The 23,740-nt window shown below is 30.7% G+C and overlaps 2 protein-coding genes across 3 annotated transcripts in view; one reads left to right on the forward strand and one right to left on the reverse strand.

Annotated features, from left to right (window-relative positions):
* Nucleotides 1–9,451, forward strand: part of LOC108691757 (beta-1-syntrophin) — a 272,624-nt gene extending 263,173 nt beyond the window's left edge. For both annotated transcript variants that reach the window (XM_018199646.1, XM_018199647.1), the window contains 3 exons: nucleotides 7,533–7,747; nucleotides 8,745–8,962; nucleotides 9,359–9,451. In XM_018199646.1, coding sequence (XP_018055135.1) covers nucleotides 7,533–7,747; nucleotides 8,745–8,962; nucleotides 9,359–9,451 — 526 coding nt within the window. The remainder of the gene's footprint in view (nucleotides 1–7,532; nucleotides 7,748–8,744; nucleotides 8,963–9,358) is intronic.
* A 2,696-nt stretch (nucleotides 9,452–12,147) lies between these two features.
* LOC108691727 (unconventional myosin-IXb) overlaps nucleotides 12,148–23,740 on the reverse strand; it is a 33,725-nt gene continuing 22,132 nt past the window's right edge. The window contains 4 exon segments of the mRNA XM_018199596.1: nucleotides 12,148–12,392; nucleotides 12,395–12,542; nucleotides 20,329–20,415; nucleotides 20,417–20,454. Coding sequence (XP_018055085.1) covers nucleotides 12,343–12,392; nucleotides 12,395–12,542; nucleotides 20,329–20,415; nucleotides 20,417–20,454 — 323 coding nt within the window. The 3' untranslated portion in view covers nucleotides 12,148–12,342.

Genomic DNA, 23,740 nt, shown 5'->3' on the forward strand with positions numbered 1-23,740 from the left:
AAAAATAAATGATAAATGATAATTTTTTTAGAAAAATGGTGACTTTTAGAACAAAATTTGCATTATTTATAAATAAAGAATTTTGAAAGGAACGAATACTGAGATTCGCATAAGAGACTTACAGCATACATCGTTCAAGATAGGAAGTTGGTAGACTTTGATATTTCTTGTTTCAATAAAAGTAAAAATTTTGCTATGGAATAAAAGCGAAAAGAGCTTTGTTCCATTTGCGGATTCACATTGTACTTGCTTCTTCATTCTTTTCTTGTTTTCAGATTCTCAAACCTTTTAAATTCTTGATCTATGTGGATGGTGTTGAATCTTTTAGACTTTATATCTATAATCATATGTCCTTTAATATATTTATATATACAATTTCTTTAATTTTATTATTTTTTATTTGTACATATATATTAATCACTTTAATATCTTAATTACTATTTATTTTTTTACTGTCTACGTTGCAGTCTTGTTTATATACATATATTTGTTGTTTGTAATGTATTTCTTGAATTGATATAAATGTTTTTAATAAAGACAAAATATAAATTTGTTGTACTATAATACAATCTAATCTAATTCTCTGTACTTTTTCATATTCTTTTTGCTTCTCTCTCTCTCTCTCTCTCTCTCTCCCTCTCTCTCCCTCCCTCTCTCTCTCTCTCTCTCTCTCTCTCTCTCTCTCTTGCTGACACACAAATTTTGTTTTTCCCCAACATTCCCCCCAGTTTCTCCTCTTCACGATGTCCGGTGACAAACGGTCGCCTTTCTACGGCAGCCGGAAGAAAAGCCGGTTCAAAAAGCAGGGAAAACGAACGTTAAAAAAAAGACGGACGACGGACATTCCGCAGAGAGAAATATTTTCTAGCGTTCGTAACTCATCGAATCTTCCGCGTCACAAAATTCTCACTGCAAAGAAAATCCACTAGTAGCGAATTGACTTTTAATTTATTTAAGCATTTATCATTTATTATTTATTTCTATATCGTTTATTTTATTATTCACTATTATTATATAATTTCGATGAAACGTTTGAGTAAAATTTTAAGTATAATTTATATACAAAATAAAAAACTATTTAAAAATAATTTACAAAAATTGTGTAATTAGCAAAATTATTGCTATTATTATTTCTTAAATTATGTTTGATTTTTGTAGTTGTATATTATAATTACTTGAAGGGATGACTGCCTTAATTTTTCTCGTGGCTAGACAAGTTGGAAGATGGATGCGGAATATAAAAGGAAGAGTGTGGGAAGAATATAAAGGGAGAGTGAATAGTGGATAGGAATTCAGGATTAGGACACGATATCCTCGTGAGCAGTGAGAAACATTGAGAACTCGTTAGATCCCTAAAGTAGACTTATCTTGTACCGGCATCGTAAAGAAATACCTATCCGCTATCTTACATTATAATTATTGTATCCTTTCAGTTTATATAGATTTTTATGCTGAATTACATATATATGCGTGTAATCTTGCATACAATGACACCAGTTTACAAATTTTGAGTAATTTTTAGGGAAAGGAGCTATGGCTATTTTTAAATATATTTTGAGACGCTGAATTTGAATCTGCTGGCAGAAAAAAATCCAGTCAGGTCGAACTTTTAAGATATAGTCAATTTTAAGATATTATTTGTTGAATGTTAAATAGCATGTCCATTTTTAAGGTATATCATTTCTTTCCAAATAATTTGAGTGCGATAAGTGACGAACAAAAGGTGTTTTTATTAGAATCTGATGATTATCGACTCATTGAGAAACGTTATTAAGAGTATTAGGACGAATAGTTAGAGCTAGGCGACTAATATGTGAAATCGAATACATGGACTCGTAATATATAAAACCGATTTAAAGGACGAAATTAAACGCTCAACACTTCTGATTCGTTTTTTAATTTCGATAAAACTTTACTGTATATTAGAAAAATATCTTTAAAACTGGACGTGATGAAAATATTTTGATTGCAAATTCGGGCTTAGCGTCGAAAACGATCTTAGAAACAATCTTTATACGCTCTTACACAAACTTTTGTAAATTAGTATAATTAACTTTTGAGTATATCACTATAATTTCGTGAATTACATCTCAAGTTTCCTTTTATCCTGCATTTCTTTAGATTGTCTACGTTTTTAAACGTAATATATGTCTTTATCGTGCTTTTCTCGTCAGCTTAATAAGATTCATAATTGTCTGCCATAGTAAATTAAAGGCCATAGAGATAGAGTCGACTAGGCGGATAAGGGCCAGATAAGAGCAGCTGAAAAAGGGGGTAGGGGAAGAATTGCAGGGAAGAAGGAGGTAGGACGGGATATGAAAGATGGGGTCCCGATAATCGAACGGTGAACTGGATCAATTAAATCCTCCGGGGTAGACATTAATTATCGAAGGTGTCGTCGACAGTTTCCGATCGCGCGTGCAATCGAGGTACGATATTCGGAACGAGTTCAGGATTTTGCCCGCGGCGTATCCTCTCTCTATCGTACAACCATCATCTCTTCATCTCCTCGTCTCTTCGTCCTTATTCCTCGATTGACCCTTCGGTCTGACTCGAGACATGTAAGATGGCTTCTTATATCGATCTCTATTTCAGCTGCAAATATATTATCAACATATATGTACGTGTGTTTCAAATGGATATGATACCAAAATGTCTATAAGGATTAATCTTTTTGAATGTTTACACACTAAAATAATATTATTCTACCTAAAAATATAAGCAAAATAACAAGAAATGATCTCAAATAGTTTATTATTGGCATTATTTTATTATTGTCATCATATACCTTTGAAATCTACATCATTTTCTCAATTTATCTCGATTTATCACGCAAGGATAAATTGCGTATATAATCCACAATAAAGGTAAATATGAAGGATGTTATGTAAACGTCGATACTGCTGACACAAATCGAATTATTGATAATTCGTAATGAATTTTGACGTTAGCGATCGGCAAATATAGTTACTGCGACTGAGCTAATAGGATCGTGCCGAGTCGATACTCGTCACGAGATCTCGCGTCTTAATCGGATTTTATCGCAGATTTTCCGCGATATAATATCCCGCGCTATTTCTCGTCAACGGACGCTGTTATTTTTGAGTTGAGCGACATTTTTATATATCCGTTGCAAAAATTATTGCAAAAATCGTTTGGTTTTAATTTAAGTGATAAATACAGAAATAATCAATTTTCTAATTTACATAATATTTGAAAATTTGAATATTCTTACTATTAAGTATTATTAATTTCAATGTTAATACTCGTTGTAAAAAATTTGTATGTTAATAATTATTCAATTTTAGTTACTCATACTAATTTTAATAAAATAGTTATAAATAATTATCAAGTTTATAAACAGTTATCAAATTTCTGTTTATCTATATAACGAACTGTGAAAGAACAATATAAGATTTTTATTATCACCAATTAATTTATTAAATCTTTATATTCAGCTTCAAATTAGAATTTAAATAGATAAATTTAATAAAGTTTATGTATATTAATCTCTAAGAAAAATATGAGAGAGGAGCAGACGTTTTAAAGTATAAATTACTTTTTAGTATAAACTTACTTTTTTCAACGTTCTTCTTTTTTCTTCGGATTTTTTAATTGGAACAGTTCTTTTTTCTGTCTCTTTTAATATATTTTTTTTATACACGTTACGTGTTAAGCTTTAGAGACATATTCTATTGAAGTTTGACTTTGATTGATGATTAGAGATATTTAGAGTTTGATTAGATTGATTTTTAGAGATTTTTAAATTTTGAGAAATATAGAGCGTAAGTTTGCAAACAAAATATAAAAATATGATATTGTTCAATTAATTTTTTTAATGAATTTTGTATAAATAGTCTACTTCATGCACATTTCCCTTACTTTATGCATATAGTTATCAAAATAACATTGAAAATGTTAAAATATCAAAAAATTATTCTAAAGAAAATTTATTTCTACATTTGAAATAATATGCAAAATGCTACATCAATTTTCTACCGTACATTTGAAATGGTGTAAAATTTATCATAATATACACATGTATGTAAAAACTATTACTGTTTAATATGTACAAAGATTTCAAATACACAGAAATGGTTTACACAGAAAACACTTTGCAAATACACAGAAAATTAAAGCATCCAGAGCGAAAGTTACGTATTGCGTAATGCTGAAAATGTCTCGTTGCATTATTTTATATCGCGTTAAACTTTCCCGCGCATCGTTGTTGTGAATTAATGTCAGCTTTATTTTTAACGATGAGCCTGACGTTTTCGAGCGGCTTAAATGTGGTGTCAGACAGTCACGCTGTTTGAATGATCGGTGATCCAGCTAAGCCTCGTTTAAATTTTAAGTGAAAAAGACTAGAGGGAATGTGCATCGATCGTTCGTGGCAGTTTACGAACCCGCGCCTCTGTTTTTATCGTATGTCTGTTATAGGAATGTATAGATCATTTTGAGTATCATTTTGTTTAAACAAACATGTAATAAGAAGACTTTATTTCCTAAGGCAAAAATGAAGAATGCAGAAATTTGCATTGTTAAGATAAAATAATATTGTAAAAAGAATATTAGAAATTATTTTCTACCTAATATTACCAAAGAGAAATAAGTTATTGTAAATTATTTATAATTTAAATATTTGATTAATATGACAGTGCTATTTATGTCGCCAAATTGCGTAACAATTGTTTTGGTCACAATAATAAAGCAATATAAATAATATTAAATTATTCACAATAGAGATTTATCTGTAGCGTTATACTATGTCAATATCCTTGTTCAATACTCGATTATCTGATTAAAAAAAATTTTTTTTTTATTTAACATAATCATAAAGTTCATTAAAAATTTCCTTTAATTGTTTTAATTGTTGTACGTTATGGATCCTAAAGTTATGGCCATTCTACAATAAGACTAATTAATAATAAATCAGAAGTCGGAAGTTAAAAATTGATTCACAGCAACAAATGTAAGAAGAATAATTGACTATGATTGATCAATTTCTAGCTTCTGACTTTTGATTTATTATTACTAATGTCTTATTATAGAATGTGTATTAGAATTAATTGAAATTTTTAATAAATAACGTCCATCGAGTTGGTTTTATAAAAAGAAACCAAAAAATTCGAAATTACACGGAAAAGAAATTTTGCTCGAATTTCATGTTGTCGCGCTATTAATCATTTTCTTCTTCCGTCACCAAACATTCAGACATCGTTTTCTTCAAGTTTCCATTCGATGAGCAAAGAAACGGAGAATCTGAAAGACGCGTGAAAAGAGCGGAACATGTCGGAAAGTTCTATTTCCGGTCGACGGGGCCTGTATCGGGCCCGACGTGAGAACGCGAAATGGCCGACTTAAGGAAGTTTTACTGCGAGACAAACCGGAAGTGATTCGGCTATCCCGAGGGAAACTTTCTTTTCTTCCTGCGGGCTTTTTCGTCGGATTACGGCCGCCGACGAACATCCATTCTCGTTTAACGCTTTTATTTACCGTTTGCGGCTGTCTCTCCAACTTCCTCCCGCTTATCGGAATTTTCTCCAGTCGCGCTTTTTGCTATTGCTTTATTTTTTTCACTGTCCTCCGAAAGCGCTCGCGATAATGGTCAATGAATAACCATTGCTCCGGGAAAACACAAATTATTTCAAACCTCAACCATAATCAAGGATCTCGCAACGTTAAAGTATACGTATTTAGATCAAATACTACGAAGAGATACATTATTTCCAATAGATTGAAAAATAGATTGGAAGGAAATTTAAAGATAACATAGAGAAAGAAGATTAATATACACAATAAGATATACAATAAAAAATAATTAAATAAATATTTAAAGGATTATTTTCTTAAATATTATTTGATTTAAGTATCTGATATTTAGAGTACAATTAGGGAATTGCAAATACTTAAGGAGTGTGCATTTAATTGTCACATGTTAGTAAGCTACATTAAACTACCATTGGATGCGAGAAATGATAAGTTATCACTAAGCTATATATTATACTGCAATAGTATTTTTTGTGTTAGCGTTTATCCATGTGTTCGCAATTCTTCCACTTTCTCCCTATATACCAATATCTATTTCAAGCTTAAAGCCAGAACATATTTGCTTAACGTATAATGTATCAAGAGAATCAATCAATCAGTGTTTTATTTCATGGAAAAGAAAAAAAATGAATTATATTTGATTGGTCCATTTTCTTATGCATTATGCGTTAATGTCCTGTGCGTTAATCTCCCGCTCTTAGAAACAAGGTTTTGCTGCACAAACGCTGATAAATGAAATTATTATTTCTTTTACTCTTTTCTATATACCTGCTCTTTAATTGTTCTAAGCGGTGTAATTTTAGCAAGTTAGATGTTCTTTGCCACGGAAATTCAACTACATCTCGACATGCAGTAGGCAACTATTAGCATCGGAGCGAAAAAGGCCCGAAGCGACCGTTAGGCGTGTTGAATAATGCCGGGGGCGGGCATTTTTTTCTAGTCCAAGTGTGCTATTTTTTTGCATCCGTTCTGTCCTCTATTGCGTAGGGTGTTCTTTCTATCACTCCTTGTTTTTTTTTTTTTTTTCGAGCTCGCCAGTGTCCCTCGGAAAAATCTATAAATCTAGCGCGCGGGCTCGCGAACGTCAGGACCATTCGTCAGCGGGCAGATTGGTGGGAGGGAATGGATTCGAGGAGGGTTGGGGAAGGGGTGCATACGTGGCCGAACCCGTGTCAGGTGAACACTGCAGCTTCGTCCCACATGCAATAAAGCCGCGACGATTTTACGAGCGAGGCGAGCCGGATGACGAGGTAATTTACCTACCCATTGGGAAAGGGATGAAGGGACGACGGGAATGAATCCATACCATGACTCGATACAAGGCGCTTCGATCGTTTCGATAAAGGTCGGCGCTTTTTATCCGACACCCCAAGAGCGATGTCACGTGATTTTCGTGCCTCCGCGGAATCTTCAATCTTCATTCTAGAAGCTCGCTATATCGATCTGATGTAAGAACCGCATCTAACGTAAATGTACACGTGGAGTGAGAACTTGGAATCTATAGTATTAGTATTCAATTTTCAAGATTGACACCCTTTAAATATACGTTTTTAATCCGGGGATCAGTCATCTCGTTTTTTTTTTACGTAAACAATCACCTGAGATGATTTTTTATAAGCTATTTTTACACTCTGACATTATGGACATTATTCACAATTTTCTGAAAAAGAAAAGGTAGAAATTGGACAAATATTAAACCTAATAAATACGTTAAGTGGCTTATTATTATATGATATCTAAAAAATAAAGGATTTCTAAAAGCTCTTAAAAAAATAAAGATTTTAATTAATATAACGCTTTTTATTGCGGATTTTCGGTGGAATTGCATTATTTAAAGGTTCGTAAAACGTAGTTATTGAAAAAGAAAGAAAACAATATCCATTTTAGAACAATATTCATATTTTCTCGTCGCTAAGGTGATTATAACCGGACTTAAAGACTTTTGTAAGAATCTGGGACTTAAATGAATGAAATGATTGCAGACTGGTCTCCTCTCCAACGCGACAGAACGAAGCAGCGAGCAGCAGTAGTGGTTCGACTCAACACGGGGCGACGTTCGCGGTCCGGGTTGGCACGATGGACGGGGTAGTCACGCATCATTTACGAGCTGAAACACGAAGAGATCTGGCGGCTTGGGCACGAGCGATCGTTCAAGGATGTCACACGGCTGCTCATTCCTTGCGAGAATACACTGTTCGTGAGTAATCTCACGTATTAACTATAATTTTGAAGAAGACCGGATTTTTAGATATTTAAAATAATGCCTAATAATTTATTTTAAAGAAAAATTAGAAAATTGATAAAATAACATTGATAAATGGATATTAAAAGTTGTGTAGATGAGATAGAAATGTGTAATAGCGTTTGAAATATTTGAGAAAATTGTGAATCCCCCGAGTTCTTTCTATGTAAGTACAGCAGCGGATGGTAGTCGACGTCTACACTCTCGTCATTTTCCGCGTTCGGTTCGATGAATTTTAATTTCTTTTCAGCGACGACGAACGGCAATAATAAATCGAGATGAATGCCTCACCCATTTCATACGCGTCTTTTTGTTCGCGTCTCGCGTCGAACTCATCGATGATAAAGAACCGTGGATCCCCCTCTCCCCTCCCCCGATGCGGCAATGGAAACGCGCAATGGAAAAATGTATACAGGCTGCCTCATAAAAAATAGTAAATGTCGCAAGAAATTTTCTTGAACATTAATTATACAATTATGATTATGATTATTAAAAATAAATGAAATCTTTATCGATTTTCACTTAATCCGACTTATATAAAATTATAATATTTATATAATTACGTTTTATAATTACTTTGACCAAATTCTTATTCAGAAGAAATAAACTATTAATTTATTAAAAGATTAATTTGTTTTTAAAAATCGTTATATTGTCTCGCTTACGTTATACGAATATGTGTATAAGTTTAAATTGTTCAACTACTATATAATTTGCGTTATTTATTATATAAATAGAACAATTGATAAAACACTAAAACAGCATAGAAGCAACGAGCAAGATATATAAAATTGATTTATATTATTGTAAAAGAATTTGTATCTAATAATATCTCTATATGGTATTTATATTAACATAAATATAAAAATGATGTGAAATAAATAGGTTGGGAGAAGATTTCTATTTTTCTCTCTACTGGTATTTTAATTTTGTGATATTTTGTATGTTATAGGTTGCACATGGCAAGGTAAGGCCTGTCAGTTGGTTGTCAACCACGAAGAAGGCTTCGCGCTTTACTCCGCAGGAACGCGGGGAACTGCCGGGAACGGCGTAAGTCCTGGATCACCACCCACGCCACTCTGGAGAAGATCCTTCGACAAATTGAAAATGTCCGCGGACGACGGCGCCCGTCTTCTGTGGCTCGATTTTGGAGGCGAAGATGGCGAAATTGTGAGTATTTGATAGACATATGGATTTCAAAAATCAAAAAGACTGGAAAATTTAATATCCCGGAGAATTTTCAAGCGTCGTAAATTTAAGAGCAAGTTTATGGAACGAGGGAAAGTTTGTTATAATCGTAAATTTCTTCATTTCAACTTACATCATTCAATGTTGTTACTCCTATGTGCATCATCGTTTTTTTTTTTTTGTTTTATTAATGGTTAGTTAAAAATGGTTAGTTGTTCTTAGTTCCTGAGAGAACTGTTTCCTTATTCATTTGAATTCGTAGACTCTTAACATTGATTAATTAAAAATCAGATATTTTCTTAAACAGTAAGAAACTTAATTACTTATTCTGTCAGCTTTCATGGGTAAATAAAAAGTATCGGTTAATTATTATTGTAGGAACTAGATTTGGAGAGTTGTCCAAAACCAATCGTGTTCGTCTTGCACAACTTTCTTTCGGCGAAGATTCATCGGCTTGGTTTGAGTGCATAGGGGCACGAGGGGGCCCTCACAGAGGCCCCCGACTTGCCCCCTCACACTACGAGGTCTGTTACCAGCGTCTTTCTTCATTGAACTCGAAAATAATCACAGTGAAAATGAGAGAATTAATTTTTTTCTTCGAGAATTCGAAGTAACAAATAACAGAACCGAGACTTGATGAGTCAGAAACATCCTAATGGATAAGAAATATGAGGACTATAATCTTTGTCAAAGGTTTCGCATCACGTGCAGCATCCTATTCTAGTTGCGAAGCTTTGAAATGTGGAAGAAAAAGAGATTTGAAGTGAAACAGTAATAGTGTAACAGTTTAGGAATGAGTGAGAATAGAGTAATGATTTGGACAGGATAACGATCCGAGGATTCTTCGAAAATTATTGGAAAATTATTGAAATCAGCAAAATTTCAATACAATGCTAATTTTATTCCTCCAAATCTGAAAAAAATACCAAATATTAGATATTTAAATCTCAAAAAATTTTAGTATTTACTAACCCGAAATCTTAAAAATCTAAGATTTTTAAGATAATTTAAAAATTCCGAAAGTTTGGGGAAATTTTAGGATTCTTAAGAATCGATTTCATTATTTACAATTAATCCCAAATTGTTTGTTTTAATATGTACTATGTCATGACTTTTCAAAGATTTAAATATTTCTGTCGCCGAAATCAAAATTTAATTTGTACGATTTTAAAAATTAAAAAAACGGCTTAATGTTTTAAATGAAAATGCAAAAAAATATGCAAATTATACGCATCGTAGAATTTTCGGATTCGATCCAAGAATTCCAGTATTTCGTCAAAAAGATATAAGCAAGATGAAAAGAAGACTGTACATTTATAATTTAGACAGTCCACGTTTAAAGATCTTCGTCGAGAAGCTCGATTGCGATAAATCGACTCGAGACGGTCGTTAAAAACTGGGTAACAGTCCTTTTCCTCTTTTTTATTTTCGACGATAATCGATACGAAGCCATCCACCAGACGATATATCGAAGAAAGTACGATACGTGACAAGGACGGAGAGGCGGAAAGGTGAAGAAAAAAACACCGATGCCGCTGATCAACGCGCCTAAGTAACTAATTTAATTAACTACTTACCTAACCCTAAGTAAGACTAATCGCAAAGAACTGATTCGACAGATTATCAATAAATATTCATTAATCCAGCGTCGGATGTCACATTGCGATGATTGTAACGAGCATAGACATCAGATAAGCACAATTGTTTAAATGACGACTAGGCTTCGTTAATATAATACATTCCTATTTTTAAATACAATTTGTATAATTTGAATTTTGAGAAATAATGGTGTGAAATTGTATCTTGATTCAAAATATTTCTATCTGGTACGCGCGAGAGAAAATATTTTATTAAATTAATTTTTTAATGCAAGCTTTTATTTAACATTCTTTTTTGTTTAATAACATTTATAAACAAATATTTGTAACAAGAGATAATGTACGGATTGATTCTCTAATATTATTGCGTAAATATTTTTAATTTAATTAAGTTAATTAAATCCTCTTTTAATTAAATTACGATATTTTAATAGATAGATTCAAATATCATTTTTAATTATATTAATTTATGTCCTATATGTAATTAATTTTTTTATTAATATATATTATTTATAAACGATGTAATGATGTACTGACGAGATATTTTATAATAAACTTTAAATACATTGACATTGTCTATTTAGTTAATATTCATATAAATTGCCTATTATTTGATTAAATTAATGTTCACCCGATTCTAATTATATCTTATTTTTATCTACATTATTTCTCAGGCATTTTACAAAATAAAATATTTTACACAGAATTTAAGAATTCTCTTTTTTTTTGTCGTTTAAACTTTGTGATAATCCTGATCATATGCACGATTGAGACGCTTAGACGAAGCGTGTAACGTACTCGTTACGAATGTAAGAGATAATTATAATGAAGACTACGTTTTCACCGTACATTCAGTGTTATACATGGCTAGCTAGAGAGTTCCAAAATCTAATTCTCACTCAGATACTATACATTTGACGTAAACATAGGTACTTACACATCGTATAATTATATTTAAGATTATGTGGTATTATATTACGGCAGAATGTTGAACGGTTGAACACCACATTTATGATAGAATTTATTGTAGGATATCGTAATATTGAAAATTAAATAGTGTCCGTGTGACATTTTACGCCACATTTCTGTCAATGTAATATCAAAAATGGGACTTTGGCACTGCGCACGGTGGAAACATAGTCATCATTAACAAACAATGAGCCGCTCATTGGTGTTTGACCTTCCACTTCCCTCGAAGGCTTGCAAAATACATTCCTTTAAATTTACTTAAGTCTTAAGTAGTAAAACAAAGCGGGCAAGAATAATAATAATAATAATAATAATAATAATAATAATAATAATAATAAATTTGTTCATTATTCTGAACAAATTTTGTCAAAATGCAGATGTGTATATTACAAAGCGGAAATAACGAAACAGAAGTTGGCATTCAATTATAATTAGTACATTTAATTAGTCGAATTTTTAAATACTTTGTAATAAAAATTATAACTTGAAAAGTTTGTGATTGGGCTTTGTGTAAAAACGAGCTTTTCTCAATCAGCCACATTCTCCACATAACGAAAGAAAAAAATTACATTTTGCATACTTAAATTTTGTGCAGAGATTTCTCATGGTCAGCTTTGTTCTCGTTTTTCCGAAAAATTCACGATCGTACGATCGTACTAAAGTCCACGGAGTTGGGAACACCTGGAAAGGACTTAAAGAGTTTACTCCCTTGATCTTCCGGCGAGAACTTTCCTCGAGATAACGTGTTTCGTTTCGGTAAGACGATATTTATGTCACTCCGCCTCCTGCTCACAGTCAAAGCGCCTCGAGTGAGTTCACGGAAGTTGGAATATCCTGCGCGTTCTCGGCCAAAATACTTTCTAGGAATTGTACTCGAGAATGGTGAGACGATCGCCATCGATCTCAGCCAGACAAAATGGAAATATCCTCTTGGCGGCGCGGCGGTTCCGTGGTGAAGCAAGACTCGAGGTTGACTTATATTTAGTATCCTCCATCTTCGCATCTGTGAATGATGTTAAAAAAGATTCCGACATTTTTAAATTTTTAAGAATTTGATAGTGTCAAGATTAACGAAATTTAAATTGTATACTGCATTTTTGTATGCAGTTTTACTTTACAGTAGAGCAAAAAACACAAAAGTATAATATTTCAAATATATAATCTGCTGAGAATAGATGATTGCTTTTTATAAGAACAAGAAAAATAATATACATTGTGCAAAATCGAGGGAATCGAGTGTGTTAATGTTAAACTATGATAGAAGGATAGGACGATTTATTACACGTTTCCAAAAATATTTCACCAAGGTTTTTCAAATATTTTGATATTTTATAATATATAATTTTTTGATTTGACACTAAATATTTTAAATGCAATTCATATATTTTTAATATATTCATTTAAGAACCGTTATTGAAAAATAGAATATGAAAATTATCACGAAAGAGTTATTCTGAACTATTATAGCATTGTTTATAATTTAAGCAAAACCTTAAAAGGAAAACGCGTGAAATAGAAGGTCCCTTGATAATTCAATGGGCGGCTATTCTAGCTGTTTTGTACGATTCGTATTCTTTAATGCAAGTAAATTTAAGGTAGCAAAAAACATCGATGTGTACAGCCTGATTTTTTTGTTTCTCAAAAACCATAACATATCTAAATAATTATTCATATCATTGCTCAGAAGATAAATGTTAAAAAATCCATGAAAAATAACATGAAAGGAAGAGAATATAAAAATGTTGCGAATTTTCAAGGACTTTTATTTAAAGGATGAAATTAGTATAAAAATTATTGAAAGCTCTAATAATTTATCAAAGGATCTAGAATTGTAATTTTCTAGAATCTGAAAATCCATTTGTAAATTTCACACACACAAAATCTGTTTAAAAATAAATCTATTTTTAACTCTTTAAATAAAATTTAAAGTAATTTGCAGGGATTTGTATATTGGACAGTATAAAATTTAGAAATCTAAAGAGCCACCGATTTATATTAATATGTTTTTGGATGAATTTCAGAACATGCATTAAGGACACATGTATTTATAAATTTTATTTCTCCAGGATAAAAGTTCTCATAAAGATCCAAATCCCTGGAATCGAATCTAAAAATAAATACGTATTCATAATTTTTTAAATTTAGATTATCTGGTTTTAGTATCTGGCACTTGAAATTTTTTTTAATTTTAAAGACTTTGACTTGGTTTCGAAAACCTAGAAGATTGTTAAAATTTTTAATATGTTAATTCAATCGAAAATTTATCGATAATCCATAATAATTATTTGTCATAGAATTATTAAATTGAAACGAGGAAATCAGGCATTTAAAAAATTATCCTTGACACAAGGTTATAAAAGAATGTAAGAATGAAGGTTTTTTTCACAGACTTTTATAGCATATCGTAGGTCGGTATTTTATACTTTACCAGATTAGAGATCACCATAAGTAACTACTGGTTATTGCTCTTATTATTATTTATTTATTTAAATGTATTATTTATATCGCTAAACGATACATTTTTTGTATCCATAAACTTGCAGTGGTTTAATATCGTAGAGTATTTTACGACCAAATTTTTTAATTCCTTCTCCTCAATATTTTTCACATTTATTCTTAACACAATTCTATTCTATTTATAATAATGATGATGATGATGATGATAATAATAATAATACTAATAATAATAATGATAATAATAATAATAATGAGAAAGCGACCTGTAACGGATAACCATCGCGAGGCAGTCCTTGCCTTGTAGTTTCAGAAGTTACGAGACATACTTTCAAACAATAATAATGATGATAATAATAATATTTTAACTACCAATAGATTTTTGTATTATAAATTCTATTATTATGTCTGGCGTGTGTTATAAAAGTCTGTGATTTTTTTTTTTTCTGTATAAATACGAGTGTCTCCCATCGAGATTGTTGAATGTTGTATAGAGTGGACGTACAATAATAAGATTGAGATTAAGTAGACATATCAACGAAGTCATGTACTATTGATTGTATCACTTCCCAAGCATTTTGTGCGCTTCTCTTCAAACCGGAACGATTTTTCACTGCTTTGTAGTTTGCTCACATTATTAGGATTTGTTTAATAAATAATTTAATGAAATCGTGACGATTCTATTAACAATTATTAAATAATTACTTATTTTCGAGGATATTTTATGAATGATTTTGAGATAAACTATATTTAATAAAATAGCCTTTAAAATAAATAATTATTAATCGTATCAAGAGACTTTATGTCTAACAATTATATTATTATCCGAGATTAGAATTAGATTAATTATATAATTAAAATTCACAATTAATTGTATTTAATTTTCTTTTATCTGTGAATAGTATTACATAATTTATATAAATAGACTAATTAATGTTTTTATAGCATATCTGCAAAATTACCTGCAATCTGATATTATCTGATCTTTAGAATGGAAATTCGCGGAAAATGGCGGCGAGGATATTAGTAGTGAATTATTGCGTCCGTTTTGGATCGATGAAGCACATTTCGCATAAGCGCGCGTAAGCGACTGTTAACAAGTTATTAACATAATTATTATTAACAAGCTAAGTTGAACATCGAAGATTTTATTATTGAATTCATTCGCGCGTGGAATGCATATTTTTTTAATAATTTAGAGTAAATCGTTGAGTAAATCGCGTAGGATGTGACGAAAGCCTTCCGCTTTATTTTCCCTAAGTTTGCAGCAAATTTGTATATTATTGAGTTACCAAATAAAAAAGTTAGAACAACGAATGTGCTGATTTAGTTCTTTAGTTCTTCAAATTTATTATTATGTAATTATATAATAATAATAATAAAAATAACACAGGACCATAAACATTTTTGAAGAGCAGCTCAAATCAGGAGGAAGATGTTTCTTATAGATTTTAGGTCGCTGAATTCGAATTCGTAAATCGTTTTGCACGTCTAGTTTTTTAATTAATTGAGGAAAATTATGACGAAAAATGAAAATTAAAACATTGGTGAAAGAGTAAAATTAAATATGACATTAAAATGCGGTCGCAGGCAATTGAATTAAATATATTTTGGCAAATTTAACAAAGTGTAAGAAATAGAGTTTTTAATTTTCCGGAAAAATAAAATCGAGGAAAAAACTAAATTTTTTTCCATTTTTTTCCAAAAAAGTATTTTTTTTAATAGATTTTTTTCGCCTATATTTGAATTTAATGATAGAATGTTGCTTTAAATTATTTTAAATTATTTTTTACAAATAAATAGAAGATTTATCTCCATTTATGGATTATTACATATATAACAAGTTTTTCATGTACGTTGATTGACTGTAGGATGAAAAAATTTTCGAGTCTAAAAATATTTTATGCTGTCAGCCAAATAACAAATATGAACATACCTGCAACTTTGTCATACGACAATATGTGTACGTAATAACTTATAATCTTAAGAAATTTGTTTTTTCCGACATTAAACAGAATATTTTTTTTAATTTCATAAATGATGATGACAGGGAACTTTATTCATATATTTTATTAAAAGAGAATTCTTAAAAGTAAAAAATTAGCAATTTAATGAAATCATTGACATAAAGGACAATAAAAATGAAATTATGTTAGAAGAAAAAAGTCTGAAAAAATATGATAAGGAAAAAACTAGGAAAAATCCGTTTTTTCCAAAATTTCCGAGAATTTATTCGAACTAAGAACACTAGTAAGAAATAACAATTTTGCTTTACTAATTAGATATTATAGCCTCTCTCTCTACACATACACATATATATATACGCTACTCGAGCGGTGCGCGTATGTAAGATAATATCTAACATTAATAAAGTAAAATTGTTGTTTATTACACTTTGTTAAATTTGCCAAAATATATTTAAATCAATTCTGCGACCGTATTTTAATGTCATATTTATTTTTATTCTTTCCCTAATGCTTTAATTTTCACAGATTTTTCGTTCAATTAATTTTCTTCAATTAATTAAAAAACTGAACGTGATGAAACAAAATGGCTTATGAATTCGAATTCAGTAATCTAAAATCTATAAGAAACACCTACTCTGATTTGAGCTGTTCTTCAAAAATCTTTTTTGTTCCTTTTTTGTTATCCTGTGTAATATAAGATAAAAGAATGAAGGCAACTTTAAACAATTATCGCGAGCTGGCTAAGACACTTTCCCCGGAAATCCGAGAGGTCTCAGGTTCGAATCCTGGCTGAGGTAATATTTTTCGCAATAAAAGTGATTATTGAAATAAAGAGGGAATTATATATTCGCGATTGTCCAAACGTTTCGGCTCGCGATTATTAGGATCTCAGATTGATTGTGTTTTAATGTCCGAACATTTTGGCGCACGTTTGAGATTAATTAAATTTATGAATTTAGAATATTATATTATTCGTAACTTCCAACTTTGACCGATTCTTAGGCGCTCTCTATATTTTATTTTTAAACTGATACATTTTTTTATAATATTAAAATGTTTTTTATGATTATATTTTTTATGATTGTATTTTCAAATTTGAATTTTAGAATTTATTAATACAATATAAATTATTTTATTTTAATAGAAAATTTAAATTCTTAAAATTTAAATTGTATCTATTAGAAGTTAATGAAGAAGGTAATTGTAGTTGTACATATAAATGCATGCATTAAAATGAAATGAAGAATAATTTTTGGATATTAAAAATGAAATATTTTTGCCGTATAGAGAGTGATCCGAAATTCTCGCATTCAGAGTACAGGATATGATACTTTACAGGACATGATGCTAAAACAACTTTTTCCTTTAGCAAAATTGCGTTCGATAAATAATTTTTGCGTTTATGTGTTAACTTCAACCTGCTGTTCTGCAAAAACTACTTATCGGATGCAATTTTGTCAAGGGAAAAAGTTTTTTGTATTAAAACGAACAACTTTTTCGTGTAGTAAAATGACATTCAATAAATAAATTTTTGCGTACTTACTCGTATAACTTTAACCTACTCTCCTGTAAAAATTACTTGTCAGAGAACGAAATTTTGCAAAAGGAAAAAATTGTTTCTTTTAGTATAAAGTATTATGTTCTGTACCCCCGAATATAGGAATTTCAGATCACCACATGTATATATGTATATATATATATAAAACTCGAAGACAATTTATTTCTATATTCACGTTGCAAAATAATTTTGATGACTATTGTACTACTTGTGAAAATTCAGACTACTATTTTTAACACATCCTGTATCACAAGCTTCTGGAACGCACCGCATGATTTACGTGCGGTAAGCCCCGCGAGCGAAATGGAAGAGATCTTCGACCGGAAGACAGATCAGAAAAGTTTCGCGAGGCAATCACGAGACGTGGATATTGGGACTGCCGATAAAAATGACAAAGTCTCGAAACTTTTTGTTCGTCTTGCCGCCCCTCAGCTCTGTGAAAACCTACTTTTGTCGTTTCCAGTCACGAAGCTGCGCTATTCTTTTGAATTTCTTTAGAACTCCAATCGTGCAGTCGTAAATTATGTATCGAAACGCAAAGAAAAGAAGATTTCTTTTAGATTGTATTTACTGCCCCGACTACGATATCGATAGTTCAAGTACATCTAAAACTAGTGCAACTTCATGTGTTAGAACATTAAAAACATATAGTACAGCTGAAATAGTTTTTCAAACATACACATATCATTACAAAGAGATAGGACTTCAAGTCTCTCAATAGATTCAAATTTATTCAGATGTTTTCAAATTTTCCATAACTATTAAAAAAAAAATAAAATTAGTATGCTTCCATTAATAAATTGATTAATTGATCAAGTGAAAAATAATAACAATTAGTAATAATAGTTAATAGAAAAGTTTCTGTCTATAATAAAGAATAAGGGGTTAAGTCACCTCTAAAGTTTGAAAAATTAAATTTTCTTTTTTGCTTAAATAGTTTTTAATCATAGAAATACATAGATGAAAACAGTTTTATAGCGACATCCCTATGCATATCTTAATGAAGCGCCTCACCGCACTGCCGAATGCTGCAGAAAAACTTTAAACGCATTTTTCTTAAAATAGCATTTTAAATCGATATAATTCTTATAGTTTTTATCCGATTTACTTTTCACAGAATATTCTTTCATATACTCTGTAAAAAAGTACATACATAGGTTTTTTCGAAATCTTGAAAACTTTTTTTGCAATTAACATTTTTATACATTTTTTATACATATTAGGACAAAAAAATGTAAGTTTTTCGTAAAATAATTGCCATTTTGAGAAAAATCAACATTTTGATAAATCCATATATACTTGTTTGATCTTTGATATGTAGATAATGAAAATTCTTTGAATTTTGTTCAAAGTCAAACCATGTGCCTGAAATCCTGTACACTGATTTGGAACTGCAGAGAGGGTTCCGTAAGTGAGTCAATGCTTTGCCATTTTGAACTTTTTTAATTTGTTACATGTATACTGAAGATTTCTAAACAGATTTTAAATAAAGTTATTTATTTACTCACAAAAAGTATCCAAAGATAGATGTTATTTTAGGGCCTAACCCTCTTAATATAAGAAATAAAATAATAGTTGAAATCAATTTTTTACTTCAAATTATACATAATAAATATCTGCAAACTTATAAATCGAATTTAAATATAGTGCGATTGTATAAAGTGATGTTGGATGCGGATTAAAAAGGATTTTGGAAAAGCGATTATTTGATCAACAACACAGACATTTCCGAGTGTGTTTTATGCTGTTTATCGGTTTTTCGTTGCACGCTTCGTCAAATAGAGTGAATTATCATTGTGCTCGGTCGATTGTATGCCACGTCCAAAAAAAAATCGAAGCCGATAAAATGGATCGAAGATTTGACACGTATTCGTCAATACTATTCAAATTTTTGAGCAATGGTTTTATCAATTCCTCGTGTTATGGGGGTTACGATATCCGATGCTGTGCTTTGTGTTACAAAACTTTATCTAGATATTTGCAGATGTCGTCCACCGCAACTAAAATGAAACGAGTTCTCTTAATACATAACATTAGTTTTTTTCTAATTCTAATGTAATGGTACCTCTAAACTAATTTCTGCGTTTATGTTTTTTTCAATAAAAATATCAAACATTTATATACGGAGATATTTTACGTTTTAGATTAAATTTTAGACAAATTGAGGATATAATATTAAAATACTGGTTTCAAATTAACTTCAAGTAGGAAATTTTTTCAGAGATTTCATCTTGTTTACACTAGTTTTTTATACTAAAAATAAAAAGTTATGATTTACATTAATGTCGTTAACTTTATTTTTATTTTAGCAAGTTTTATGCAAAAAATAGAACAAAAATATCATATGTAATTTTTTGAATTTAAATATTTATGCGTTATTATTATTATTATACAGTTTTAAATGGATGTTCTCAGTCTGGAAAACATCTCTTTAATTTATATAAATAATTAATTCGTATAATATCCTGGCGAAGTACGCGCTCAATTTTATAGATATTTTTAAGTTTCCTTTTTTTTGTATTTTTTTAATATGAGAAAGTTGTAATCTTTTTCATTATTAACTTTTTATTTTCCTACTACAAATTGTCACAGATGAAATAGCAGTACATACTTGCTCCGACGTAATTAAAATTATAGCTTAGCCAGATGTAATAACAATGATACCGGATGGTGATGTCGGTTGCGGTTTTGATAACAGAATTTTTGTAACGATGCTGCTTGTTTGTATGTCGCGACACCCATGCGGGGAAAAGGGTGCGATCGAATTTGAAACAAGCGCACTCGCGGACATGTACACGTGACCAGAGCTGAAATAACGTCGACCGCTACTATTTGCATTTCAATCGGCCGTCTATCGTTCTCCAGCATGCCGTTGCAATCGCCTTGCAGGAAGCCCGACACATTTATTGCGTTCGCCATAGTTGCTTGCTGCATGAGAAATTAATCTTGTTACGCTCAACTTTTACAACATATAGGGGAAGTTTGGGCAAAGCAGATATGTAAAGGTTTGAAAAGAAAAATTACACAGTTAAAAATTAAGACATTTTTTTTATTCTAATAATTAATGGAACCAACTTTGAAATTAAATTAAATTAAAAAACTTAAACATTTAAATGTTTTTTTTAGTCAAAATGTAAAAAAAGAGAAATCATTCGCTTTGCCTGACCCTCCTGAGTCAGGCAAAATGGATGGGTCACTCGAGCAATAAGGATGAAATTAAAAAATCAAGTGTCTTCACAAAAGTAGCTGCTAAATCCTTTATATAATGCATCCTTCATAAGCCCATTGATGTGCTGACTAGTTTTTGGATAGTAAGTCGATATATTTTTCAGAACACACATCATACTCTGTGGAAAAAAAACAAAAGTGAGATGTAAACAATCGTGTGTCTTTCGTTTACTCGAAAGATCGTCAATCCCTCTTACCGATATTTTCAATGCAATCACATACCGGGTAAAGAGGACCATTAGCTTTGGCCCCATTCACTTTGGCCAAAAAACCTACTTGACGTGAATTTGAAAAAGTTAGAATAAATTTAAACAAATGAAAAATTGTAACTTTGAATACACATTTAAAAATAAAGAATCCCTATAAAATCATTCATATAATTATGAAACAATTATTGCTAATAATTAAGCTACGTACCTGGCTTAGCGAAAATCGCAAGCACACACATACAATTTCTTTTATTATTTCTCTAGCAAACAAACGAGCGCAATTGTATGTTTCGCACTTTCGAGGTAGGTCACTTCTTCAACAGTTAAAGACTCATATTTTAGATAGATAAGCGAAAATAAAAAAATATTCGCTTTGCTCGGGCTTCCTCTACCTGTATGAATGCTGTATTGATCACCTTTTTAAGTTCAAATAAAATTTATATCTAAAATTTTTTATTCTGTAGGATAAAGACAAAAAATATTATTTCTTTTTACGTTTTATTTACATACAGACAATCAGCATTAAATTATTTATTGTCAACATTTATCTTGATGTGTGATTTAGAAAAATTACAGCATGGGAGGAAAAAATGGAAAAAAGGATGAAGAGAACAGGGTGAAAAATTTAATATTCGCGATATTATGCAGGTTTTGATTGGAATCTCGCGAGAGATTCACGAATTCGTTCTTACGTTTCCCGACGTTCTGCGGAACAATTGAGCTTTTGTGGCAAGTTCGAAAGCTTGACGGCTGCACGAATTGGTTATTAAAGGCGAAAGACGCGATGCACCTGCCGCTGCAACTCTCGCTGCACAACTTAAGCTGTCCGTTGCAGTTGTGTAATAGTTGCAGCAAATGAAATAAAGTGCTATCGTTAAAATGTAAATTACGCGAAAATTACTAAAGTATATCAAAATTAGAAAGAATTATTTATTATTTATTATAAAAGAATATATGAATAATATCATATAGAAATATATTATAATTAAGCTTATAAAAATTCATATATTCGAACTCATATATTCAAACTTCTAATCTAATATGCATATTCCATAAATTAACATTAATTTAAATTGTTGGAAAAATAAATAATAAATAAAAAATATTGTAAATTGAAAATTGGAAAATGTTTCCTTAGAAATCACTCTGTATGATTCCAGTTGATTTCTCGTTCTAAGGTGTCAGAGTCGATCGTAGTAGTCTTCCGTCTGTTAGGATTTCTTGGGATTCCCTCGGCGATGCCGGAAGCGGGTCAGTCGGGTGCATTCGAGCGAATCGCGACGGTCGAACGACGATGTCCGAGGCATTGCGATTCAATATCGTTATCTTCGTAGCTTTCACAGAACGGGAAACACATATCTGCGTCGTGCACGTTCCGGTGCGGCGTTTGGAATCTCTGACGTAGAATACACGATCCCGTTCCTCATTCCTGGTTTTGCTCTTCTCGCTTTCTGCGATTTCGTGTTTTCTTTCTCCGGGACGTACAATGTATTCCGTTGATATAACTTATTCAGAAAGAAATTTTTCGTAATACTAATTTCAAGTTGAACAATATATTGCAATTAAACTGAGATTAAATTTAATATACAATAATTAAGATGATAAATAAAAAAGTATCATCTTTATATTTTTAATATTAATATAAAATACATATGTTTCCTTATTTATAATAAATAATATACAAGTGGATATACAACTCTCCCCTCGATCTCGTATTATTTTTAATTTTTAATCTTAAAATATCAGACTAGATTAAAAAAAATATTTGAATTAAGTATAAAATATAATTTTATACAGGATGTTCTTATTATATTGTTAAAATAATCAAGGAATCATTTCTTCAAGTTTATAATGGCAATATTGATATTTGTTCTTTTATTCGAAATCGCGTGTGTTTCTAAAAAATAGATCCTATTTAAACGATTCATTTTAATTAAAGTTTTTAATCTTTTATTATGTTTTTTAAAATTTCAAATGTTTTTTGTAAATATATGGGTATGAACCATTGTAAGTACCATGCAGTTTCTGTAAATGCGTGGTGCACGTCAACGTCGGAGCTGCAAGGCCAGCGTAAAGATCTGTTTACGTAAGAACACAGAAGAGGAACGCGACGCTTCTTCTCTATCTCTCGCTATAAAGCTCCTTTCGTTCGTGAGATGAATTCCGCGGTACGTGTTTAGCGTTGCGCATCAAAGCCAGTGCATTCCAACATACAGGTAAGCTCAAAACATACTCGAGATCCTAGAATTTCCAATTTCTTCGAATTTCTACTTTTCTAGGTAAGCAATTCTTTACCCCAAGAGAAACACAATTTTCTTTTATATGTGTTTGTAAATCTACAAATTTACACTAGTGTCATTCCCTTTTTTATTATTTAGAAATAAATCTTCTAAAAATTTAAACATTTACCTAGTATATGAAAACAGCTTCTTTTATAGGTATTTTTTTGAAAAATGTTCAAGTCTTTGCATTTTATTGAACACTTATTTTAAACGTATTAATTGTTTTGTTGTTTTTATATTTTCTTGCTTAACTTTACTCTTGCTTTTTCATTACTCTATAATTGATTCGATTTAATAATGAACAATCGTGTATATATGTCAGAAATAGAAAAATAAAAAATATCAAAATCTAATTTAAATTTATTTTAATGAGATTAAAAAAGATAATGATGGGAAAACTGGAAAAAAATTCGATGACATCCATTATAATTGCCCTTTTTTCAAAGGAGTGTATACTTGATTTTTATATTCTTTGATAAAGAATTACTTATATAT

The sequence above is a fragment of the Atta colombica genome, unplaced genomic scaffold, assembly GCF_001594045.1.
Source record: "Atta colombica isolate Treedump-2 unplaced genomic scaffold, Acol1.0 scaffold51, whole genome shotgun sequence".
NCBI classification, from domain to species: Eukaryota; Metazoa; Arthropoda; class Insecta; order Hymenoptera; family Formicidae; genus Atta; species Atta colombica.